Genomic DNA, 11,073 nt, shown 5'->3' on the forward strand with positions numbered 1-11,073 from the left:
GCCCCTCACCCCTCATGGACCACCCCTCATGGAAGTGACAGCCACCTAGATGGCCACTCAGAGCACAAGACCAACTATATTAGTGCTGACGCCTTTCTTTATTCAGATATCCCCGTCCACTGCCAGTGTCTCCTGAACCCCATCTCAGGTTCAAGATCTGGTGTGGGACAGTTTTACTACCTTAGAATCCCCCGGCAATACTCAGAAACATTGATTTCCCATTCACAGAGAGATGCAGGCCCAATGGGCAGAGTCAGTCTGGCAGTATTTAACAAGGAGAGAGGCCTTGGCCAGGACTCTGCATGCCCTCAGTGGGCTGTGGCTGCTTCTGGCCAAGGTTCAGGGAGCTGCTTGTCTGATGTGAGAAAGCCTCCAGCCTCTGGGTCAGGTTCGAGATGCCAGATCCTCCTAAGGAACAATGAAACACAAAGCCTTTACCTGCCTTCCTCCCTCCCTGGGCCACCTCCCAGGCCTTCTGAAGCCCAAGCTCTGCTGTGGAAGCCTCGAGCACTCTCTCCCAAAGTCTGTGGGCTCCAGAAGAGGTCACGACTAAAGGAGGGGACTCTGCCATGAAACTCAAAGGCTGGGGACTAGAAAGGCCTTGGAAATCACTTCCCATCAAACCCTGGTTCAAGACAAGAAGCCCATGACTCACTAAACCCCCACATTTTCACCTCTTAGCATGGATGGCATGTTCGAGGACCTGGTGGGCAGGGGTGGTGCAGAGGGTACCACTTCCTCCCCTATCAGCATCTCTGCCAGGACTGGTGTCTGTGTCCAGTCACTGTGGCACCTGGGTGTATATGGAGGTAGAATGAGCCTAGTGGCTCCAGACATCCCCCTCACCCTCCTATACCCCAGGTTTGGCCCACCTCTCTCGTGGGGTCTTGGAAGAACCAGGGCTTGGTACCCAGGGTGCAGGCCGTGCAGACAGAGACTTGTGCCCTGGGGCCTTGGGCTCTAGCGCCTGTGCCTGCTGAAAAGACCAAAACCCGTACAGGGTGACCTCAGTCTTTCCCCAATGCTGACCCTAGCCATGCCAGTCACACAGGATGCTAAGAACAGCAGGCCATTATATAGGTAGAGATGGGTCACTCATTTCCTCTGTGGGCGACAGATGGTTCTGGTAATGTCTTTTCCGGGGATTGGTAGCACCTTGAAGGCAGAGACTAAAACAGAGGTGGGTCGAATGCTTAGGCTAGCTTAGGGAGATAGATGTCCAGAAGGAATGGGTGAATGAATGAAGAAGTAAATGAAGACATGGGTGAACATGTGTGAATGAGACAGTAAGTGAAGGACAAAATGCACACTCCTAAAAGGAGGCGAGACTGGAGGCCAGGCGAGCAGACATTCCACATCCCGCCTGGGGAGAGAGGGACCCAGACCCAGCATTCATGCCCATGCCCCAGTCCAGAGCCCTGCAATCACCGGGCCTGCTGAACCCCAGGTCAGTGTCTCCAGTTTTCCAGGCTCCTCTTGGCCTTTCTTACTTGTGGCTCACAGCACTCCCTCCATGGGCAGGACCAGTGGGCCAGGGGTACTCGGCACAGGGGACAGAGGTGGTAGCAGGAGCAGAGGGGTGGCAGTGCCTGCAAGAGGGCATATTAGTGACTCTATGGCATTCTAGCTTGTCTCCCACAACCCAGTTGAGCAAGGAGACTCACGTGGCAGGAGGCAGCTGGACCCGTCGAGCAGGGGCACACGTGGGCAGAGCCCTGCTGGGGAAGGGAGCAAGCGGAATGGAGGTGCCTGGGAAGAAGCGTGGGGTCTGAGCCGTCAGCCTCAACCTTGACACCTCTCTCTAAACTCACCCCTCATGCACAAACTACCCTGTAAGGCAGCCAAGCTGAGACCCCATCTCCTAGAAGAAGGGCCCGCGATTCATGGTCATATGACTAGTCCAGAGTGACACATGCAGCCAGGAGGTGACAGAATCAGGAACCTGACTCTCACTTGTTTCATAAAGTCCCCTCTGCCAGCTTCCACATCCCAGGCCTTCCATATGGCTACACTCACCTCTCCAGTTCATGAACCTGCTGGGCCAGGAAATGCACCTCTGCCCGGGCCAGGTCCCGGCCACTCCGCAGCTGTCTCATTTCCTTCCTACCAGGGAGTAGGCTCTAGGTGATGAGAGGCAGGGCCAGCACCAGGTGGGAACCATGGGGAACAGAGAACCAGGGATGGGCAGGTAGTATCTTGGCCAAAGTAGATGAGCAAGAAAGGGTAGGGATAGAGCCCCAGGGCTGGCCCCATTCTTGCTTTACCTAAGCCTCTCATTCTCCAGCATAAACTCCTGTAGCATCCCATAGAGGTTCCGCTGGGCCCAGGCCTCCCGGGCTCCGTGGATCCCTGGTGCTGCAGGGAAACAGGGCATTGCTGGACTTCAATCCAGACTCTATCCACACCCTCTCCTGGCCCCCAGTGAGCTCGTACCCTTGGTCTGCATTTGATCCAGCTGGAACCGCAAGTGTTGATTCTCCTCTTGGAGCTGCAACAGCTCAGCCTCTACTTGCTGGGGAGGCTTTGCTGCAGGAGACTACCAAGGAAGAAACCCAGCGCCACTGTTTATGGCTGTACAGGGTGGAGCACTGCGCAAAGGCTTCCTGGTGTGGGCATTTATGGAGCCATTTGCCAGCTTTGCATGCTGGCCCAGGCTGCACCTTGTCCTCACTGGGTCATCCTGAAGGGACTCAGAAGCAGACTTGATTCCAAGCCCAAACTCAACTCTGTCTGCCAAGGTCTTGGCTTAGGTTGTGACCCCCAAATTAACCACATGGCACACCCCATATGAGATCTAACCAGCTGAAATCCTGGGTTGTTCCTGATGACAGCCCAACTCAGTCTCCAGCCCTAGGCCTGCCCAGACTCTAACTGTGACATAGACCCTTAGCTATTGTCCTTACATCAATCATGACACCATTCTCAGGATTCCAACCCAAATCCCAACTCGATTTCAATCAGGTTGATAACTCAGGCTCTGGCTGTTGCCCCCTCACCTTGGGCCCCTGTGGTCGGGTGGTGACCCTCTGAGCTCGGCTTGCGTATCGCAGAGTACTGAGAGTCTCAGGAAGGCACTGGGCTGATGGGGACACGCAGGCAACCTATGGAGGACCTCCCCTGAGTGCTCACCTGGAAGAGACCCATCCTCAGGGCCCAGTCCCTCTACCGGATCCCCCATCCTTCAGATACCATGAGGGTGACTCCACGGCCCCCAAGTGAGTCTGCCAGCAACTTGGTGAGCTTGCTGTCTCGGAAGGGAATATGGCTCTGCTTCCTCTGAGGGTCCAACAGAAGGGAGATGCAGTGGCCTGGTGAGCAAAGGAAGGCCCAGAGAGATTGCACTGTGTGCCCACAGTTGGCTGGCTAGGCTGCTACAGAGTGGGAAGCTCTACCAGGCTGGCAAAGCTCTAGCTCCATCTCATCGCTGTTCACATTGGCGCAGACTGGGCTCTCTGAAGGCACGGATGTGCTGCCCACCCAATTTCCAACATTCAGCAGAGACTCAAGAGATCTCCAACAAATAACTGAAAAGGAATGTCACCAGCAGCTCCCACGCCATAGGCAACTACTGAGGCTAGGCCCCTGGGGACCTGGGGCCAGCCATGCAGTTGGGTACACAGACCCATTCCTTTCCCCTTAACTGTTCTTGTCTCCCAAGTGTATAAAGGACATGTGTAATGCTGCTGACCTTAGAATGCACAGTCTGAAGATAACCAGAGGGAGGAAAGTTAGCCTCATACCCAAGGCCAGAAATCCTGCCCTTGCCCTGTGGTCTCCACAGTGTAGCAATGGCTCCAGAGTAGAGAAGGGACCCTATCCAGAAGTCAGACCTGTAGGCCCCAGCTCTTACCCAATGCCAGTAGGCTTCGGTTAATGCTATTGGCCTCAAGCATCAGCTGCCCTCGGGATCCTGTTGCTGCCACCTTCTCACTGCCTGCCAGGTCCACGAAGCACAGCCTTCCCCCAACAGGAGGCTCTCCAGGGTCCACAGGAGGTACCTGCTGAGGCTGGTGGACCAGGACTTGATGGGAATTGGAGAAGACTGTCTCCATCATAGTCACAAGGTCTCAAGGCCAAAGGTTTTCCCCCAAACACCCAGAAGATCCAAGCTGGTTTGCATATGCAAAGACAGAGCTTGCTGGGTAGCCTTTTCCCAGCCCTTCCCCAGACTGGGCACTCACAGTTGGGTGGCTGACATAGAGTGTGAGCAGGGCATGGCTTCTGCTGGAGGCCTGGTTCAAGGTATGCGAGGAGCTCCTACGGCGGCTGAGGCCTGAGGAAGGGGACATCATGAGCTGTGCCAGCTAAAAAAAAAAAATAGGTCACCCTTATGAAGGGCCATCCCCCCACCCCCCCTGCCCTGGATCAAGAATGTCAGAGAGGTGTCAGACAGAGGCACAGACTGGCTTAGTGAGTGCTGACAGGTGCAAGGAGTATGGGAGAAGGGAGCGGGAGATTGGCAAATAAGCAACTCTCCTACTGTGTGGGAAGACAGAGAATCAGAAGCAGAGATCAGCAGAGGAGTAGACCAGATCCAGTGCCCCAGTGTCCGCAGAGTCTGCCAGAGGAGGGTTCTAAGTAAATGCTCAAATGAGTAACGAAGGCTGGAATAGTAGCAGCTTATAGATAAGCTAGGCTAAGTGGTAGGACCATTGCCCGTAGTTTTTGCAAGAGTGGAAGGTCTGAAACCAAGAAGAGTGAGCAAGGGGCATGGGCAGACTATCTGGAAGGCAAGGGGACAGCATGTGGGTGTCCTTGTCACATCTTTGAATTGTTGCTTGGCTGGCCTTTCTCTGCCACAGAGTCCTTTCTGAAGTTCCAATTCCAGCAGCCCAGGTCCCCAGGGTGCCCAAAGTTTCTGTGAAGCATCCTACCCAAGTGCAGGAGCTGCATAAGGGCCTCCAGACTGCCAAACTCCACCACCCGAAGTTGCTCCACATAGAAGCCTCGAGCCTTGTTCCACCTAACAGGCAGAGGCCTTGGAGTCCCCAGGCTCAGCAAGTCCCGAACCTGGGAGAGCAGGGAGGAGAAGCAGGCTTCATTCACTCATAGTGACAATGGTCCCTCCTCCCACTCTGCTTCTTAGCACCCTTGGTCCTTGAAATATATAACCTTCTTTCCAGAAGTATTGCCATTTGCCTACCTGCTCATTGTAGATCTCCAGGTAGGAGGCTCGGAGGGTGACAGGGACACCCAGGTGCTGCACGCGATCTAATAGCCAGGCAAAGGTCCTCTGCATGATGCCAGCCAGGCTGGGAGGTACGGGCACCCGTTCCCCCTGGGGACAAAGACAGCAGGAGCTGCAGCAGCTGCTACACCGAGCCAGAAGTGGTGCCACGCTCCCCTCCCCACACCATCTCATTGGAGTCTCACAGTCAGTGAGATTCATCAGTGCTACACTACGGACGAATTAACTGAAAGCAATTAACTGAAGTTGCCCAAATTAGAATACAAAGCTCCAAACTCTCCAAGTCCCCGGGAGCCTCAGATACCAAATCTATGAATCAATAGGGCTGGATTTCTTTGAGCACGCCCCTTCCACCCCAGAGTCCTGCCCACAGCCCTACCTGCCTAACCCCGCTACCCACCTGTGGAGGAGGTCCTGTCAGAGTGTAAGTCTTCCCAGAGCCCGTCTGGCCAAAAGTGAAGACTGTGCAGGAGAAACTGTGGGCGGCAAGGGCGTGGCTGGGCCCGGGAGGTTGGGGCGGTACGGAGACCCATGTCCGGAGCAGCCCACACCCACTTACCCGCGCAGTGCCAGCTCGCCCAGGCGCTTCACACCACACACCCTGAACATGTCCTCCTGCGTGCACGTCCCGTCCAGTACCGCACGGAAGCGGAATGCCATGTCGGGGCCTCCACCTGGGGGGCTCACCTGGAGTGGGGATGGCATAAGGGCGGGGCACTGTGCAGGGCAAAGCACCCAGGATGGGAAAGGCCATCTGAAGGAGGGCGGAGCACTCTGAAGTTAGGGTCTTTAGAGTAGATGTGGTACACTGGAGGGGAGGGACCCTCTGGGATGAGCGAAGCACTGTGTGGGAACCGGACATTTGAAGAGGCAGACACACTGGAATGAGTGGGGTATCTGGGAAAGGGGCATTCTGGGGAGGGAGAGGGCACCTTAGGGAGGCGGGGCAATTAAAAGGAGGGTGGGGCACTTTGTAGAGGAGATAAGGGTCCTAAGGCAATGTTTCTCCACTTGGGCCCCCGGGGTCTCCTCCACAGGTTCCTTTGTGGAGATTGGGAAGGCTTTGTCACCTGCAGAGTCCGGGTCCCTGAGCAGTGCAGAACACTCTGTTCCCCTCTACGCAGCTCTGTGGTACTCATGGGACGCACCCTGGCATCCAAGAAAGACCAGATGGCCCATCCAGAAAATGCATTTGGTCCTTTTCCCAAACCAGGTGCTTCCTAGCCCATGTGTACTTACCTGAGCACCACTTGAATGGGAGTTTCTGGTCCCTCTGGCCCCTGCTCCAGGCTCCGTGCTGGGTCTCTGTAGCCACAAAGAGAGTTAGCACCTGTGCGTCCTTGCTGTCCTCTGGGCTAACTTCAAGGGCTCTGTAACCTCACATGAATTGTGCTTACCCGTCAGGAGAACCACGTTCCTCCATGTCCTGTACACGCGATTCCTTTCCTTTTCCAGTATCCCCCTTTCCCCGTCCCTTCACCACTGTGGGACTGTCCACACACACATTACATCCTCCTCCCAAACCTCCCACAACCAGTCATCCAGAAAGACTCCAGTCTGCCCAGAGCTAGCAAGTTAAAGATTTACCCACTGTACTCGGTGAGATAGGGAAAGTCCCATGCCAGGGCATTCTAGCTAGGGGGTTCTGGAGTCTAAGGAGCCCTTGCTTTTGGACAGTCTCCTCGGGAAGGATCAAAAGAACCACCTAGGCCATACTTCTTTGTCACAGAGTGACACCAATCAGGGGTGAGAAGGACTCAGCCAAGGCCACAGAGCCAGAGAAAGATTTAGGCTCTCTGGTACACACCCTTCCCTCTCCCAATAGCTCAGCCTTTTCTTAGCACAAAGCCCAGGGAGTGTAGGACCACAGAAAACCTGGCTGGGCGGCCTCTGAGCTGAGGTGATGTCAGCTTCCCAGCATCTGGTTAAACATTGTGCACCTGCCTCTGCCAGGCCAAAGCTAATCCAAAGCCAGTGTGGTGTTAAACCCCAGTGGTCTGGCTTACTAGAGCAGCAGAGATGGCTGTGAGTATGCTCAGGCTGGGCCATCACTCTTCCTTGCCAGTCACTAGGATGATTCCAGATCTGCCCGTTGCTACTGAGGAGATAGTGGTCACAACCAAGGGCATGGAGTCTTCAGGAAAGCTCAGGGGCTTGTAAGTGAAGGTGCATGGAGTTAGAGGGCAGATGAGCTGCTCCAAGTGAGGCACACACTTCAGGAAGGCAGGGATGAGGTGCAGAGATGTGGCAAGGAAAGATGCTTTGGGGCTGGTGAGAGGTACGTCCTTTGACAGTCCTCAGAGAACCAGGAAGTCAGTAAGGGTCACAAACAGAATTGACAGGTTGCCATTTGCCACTGAGTCAGCTAGAGGATAAGAGCATTAGAGAGCACAGGAGGAGGAGTCATGGGCAACGTCTGCCACAGGGAAACCTACGTCTTTGACTCCTCTGGGTTGATGGTGGAGGTGATGAGAAGAGTCAGACTTTGAGTAGTCAGGAACAAATCGATGGAGTATGTAAGAGGAATAAGTATAACTGTAAAGACATTCTCTCTCTCTCGCTCTCTCTCTCTCTCTCTCTCTCTCTCTGTGTGTGTGTGTGTGTGTGTGTGTGTGTGTGTGTGTGTGTGTATGAATGCATGTACGGGCATATGTTATGGTACAAGTGTGGAAGTCAGAGGACAATCTTAGCTTCCAGTCTTGCCTTCCACTAAGGGCGGGACAGATAGATGTAGCTCAGTTGGCAGAGTACTTGCCTAGCATGAATGAAGCCCTAAATGGAGGCCCTAGCACCACAAAAACTAGGCACACACCTGTAATCCCAACCCTCAGGAGAGGGAGGTAGACATCAGAAATTCAATGTCTCTCAAGCTACATAGCAAGTTCAAGGCCAGTCTGGAATCCATGAGAACCTGTACAATCATTAATCTTGGTTGTCAGCTTGACATGGTCTGTAATTATTTAAAACACAGGCTGGGCACTCATGCAAGGGATTCTTTTGATCTGATTGTTGGAGGTGGAAAGACACACTCTAAATATGGGTGGCACCTTCTGGTCTGAGCCTGGAGAAAAGAACATGGGAGAAGGAAACTTTGCTTTTTTGCCTGCTTGCCTTCAGTCTTCAGGCAAGTTCATCTACCCTGTTGCTGCCTCTGCTGTAACATTTTTTTTGGTGATTTTAGAACCAGCTTCTTCAGGCTTCCAGCACAGAGGAGAAGTAGACAAGACCCTGTCATAGATGGTGCAGGCATCAGGGTTCTCCAGAGGAGTAGCAGTGATGGGAGGAATATATACACATATATTGAACAGGGGTTTATTGGATTGGCTTATAAGACACAGTCTATGTACTCCAGCAACCTGTCTTCATGCAAGAAAGGCTGAAACCCAAAAAATGCTCTGCCCATGAGTGTGGAAGCCTCAGCACCCCCCAGTCTGCCACTGCAGGCCTAGGGGCATGCTGCAGAGTCACTGGTCTTCAGAAAGGATGAAGAGCTGGGTTTGGATATCAGGGAAGAATGATGGCAGCCTTAGCAGCAACAGGATAGATATATTCGTGAACAGGGTAGGCAAGCTTGCCAGCAAGACTCAAAGGCAAATAGCCAAAAGAAAAAAGCTTTTCCCTTAAGAAAGCTTATATCTGTGCTGCCACTGGAATTTACCATCCACATTAAGAGAGGTTTTCCCATCTTCAGTGTTGCTGACACCATCTATGGATTAGGGTTGAATAAGAAGGAGGAAGCAAGATAAGATAAACTTCAGCATCTGTCAGTCCCTGCCTCCTGACTGTGAATGCAATGTGACCGTGAATCTCAATTTCCTTTGCCATTACTTTGCCATCATGGTGAACTGTGTGCCCTCAAACTGTGAGCCAAAATAAACTCTTCTTGGAGTTGATTCTGCAAGATGTTTTGCCACAGCATAACTAATGCAAGAGATTAAAAACCAATCATGAAAGAGCATTTAAAGCTACTTTTTTCTGGTTTAGCCCCATCCTGATTTTTGTTCTGTTTTGGAATGGATCTGTAAATTCAACTTTCTGTCTCTTGAAGTAGCAAAAACCATTTTTGCAGCCCAAAGAATTGAACATATGTTATTCCTTTGAGACCATGACTCTTTTTAATTCCACTGGCCATAGTGCAGTAGGAACTGGACATGGAAAGTCACCAAATCATTTTGTCACATTGACCCATTTAGAAAGAGTGGTTTGCAAAAAACAAAAACAAAACAAAACAAAACAAAAAGAAACCCCCACTGTTCTGGGAAACACAGGTTTTCTAACCTGAAAACTTGCCCCCCTCTTTTTATAATATCAAACCAGCCATGATGGAATAAGCCTTTAATCTTGGCACTCAGGAGGCAGAGGTAGGCAGATCTCTATGAGTTCAAGCCCAGCCTGATTTCATAGCAAGTTCCAGACCAGCTAGGGATACATAATGAGACACTATCTAAAACTAGGTTTAAAACTATATTAAATCATATTATTATAGTGTTATTCAATATGTATATTATATTGCTATACATAAAGTATGGTTTTAAAAACCTGTTTAGAGAAATCATCTGAGCCAGAAAGATGGTTTGGTGAGCAAAAGGGCTTGAGCTAAGACTGAAGTTCTGAGTTCCATTTTTGGACCCATATGGTGGAAGGAGAGAACGCTCTTGTAAGTTGTCCTCTGACTGCACACACACACACACACACACACACACACACACACAGAGGCACATGTGCATGACCACTTGCACATGCTCATACAAATAAATAAATACATGCAAACAAAAGGGAAAATGACAAAAACTAATCACCCCTGTTCCAGCTCAGGAACCTGGAAAGACAGCATAGTCAACACAGGAAAAGGACGGAAATGGCAAGGCTGAGAGCAGAGACTAATGAAACGCGTAGCTGGTACAGCACAAAATGCCAACAAACACAAAAGTTGTCTTTTTAAGAAATAATAAATGTGAGGGGGCTAGAGAGGTGCCTGAGCAGTTATAAGCAAGTCCTTATCCTCACAGAGGACCAAAGTTCAGTGTCAACACCTGTATCAATCATCTCACAACTGCCCATAACTCCAGCTCTGGGGGATTGAAACCCTCTTGAAGCCTCTAAAGTCACCCACACAATAGAAAATGAAGAAAAAGCACATTTTTAGCATTAGCAAGTTGGACTCCACCTAGATGAGCCCAGTATTGCTAAGAACACCGAAAGCGCTGTGATGAGGAGCCAGGTAGATGTGTGTCTTCGCCCCACCAGAGCCAGCACTTGAAGATGATGAGGCTGGAGCCACTTTCTCCTCTGCTTTAGATGCCATCTTGATGAAAAAGCAAAAGTTGGCTTTTGGATGAGACCGTTAACTTGTATAAATGCCAAGCTAATTAATACAGAGAGGATCGAGAAAGCAAACAAAACAAAACAAAAATTCAGGTATCAGAAACAAATAGGGGACTTTGCTATGGATATTGTAGAGATTAAAGAGCAAGATGTTCCTATCAGTGACTTTATAATAATAAATCTGAACTTATCCATTCATTAATGTGTGGACAAATCTGTTAAGACACTCACTTAGTAAAATAGGGGAAATGAGTAGATATCTGTGTAATTATATATCTGTTGAACAAGGTAGATTTGCAATTGAAAACCTATCTGCAAAGGAAACTGTTGGCCCAGTGGCCCTGTCTGGGTAATCTTTAAAACATAAAAGAAATCGTAATGTCAGTCTTGTGCAAACTCAGCACTGGGACCTGAGGGGGCACTTCCAAGTTTTTCTTTTCTTTTTAATGAATTAGTCCCTGATATTCAAGCCCTACAATGGCATCAGACAAAAAGAAAATGACAGGCATTAACTCTAATGACTACATGTAACAAAATCCCAAGGAATTGTCATCTAGTCA

The 11,073-nt window shown here is 50.9% G+C and overlaps 1 protein-coding gene across 1 annotated transcript; it reads right to left on the reverse strand.

Annotated features, from left to right (window-relative positions):
• Window positions 1–267: 267 nt before the first annotated feature.
• On the reverse strand, window positions 268–6,491 carry Kif12 (kinesin family member 12). The gene is made up of 18 exons (XM_051187950.1): window positions 6,428–6,491; window positions 6,259–6,337; window positions 5,748–5,875; window positions 5,589–5,664; window positions 5,144–5,278; window positions 4,875–5,010; window positions 4,182–4,273; window positions 3,851–4,007; window positions 3,190–3,308; window positions 2,997–3,101; window positions 2,434–2,536; window positions 2,265–2,355; window positions 2,017–2,103; window positions 1,665–1,749; window positions 1,491–1,589; window positions 873–973; window positions 675–793; window positions 268–408 (listed from the first exon to the last, which is right to left on the reverse strand). The coding sequence occupies exons 2-18, from the start codon at window positions 6,325–6,327 to the stop codon at window positions 269–271; spliced, it is 1,842 nt and encodes a 613-aa protein (XP_051043907.1). The 5' UTR covers window positions 6,328–6,337; window positions 6,428–6,491; the 3' UTR covers window position 268.
• Window positions 6,492–11,073: the final 4,582 nt, after the last annotated feature.

The sequence above is a fragment of the Phodopus roborovskii genome, unplaced genomic scaffold (assembly GCF_943737965.1).
Source record: "Phodopus roborovskii unplaced genomic scaffold, PHOROB, whole genome shotgun sequence".
In the NCBI taxonomy this organism is placed as follows: domain Eukaryota; kingdom Metazoa; phylum Chordata; class Mammalia; order Rodentia; family Cricetidae; genus Phodopus; species Phodopus roborovskii.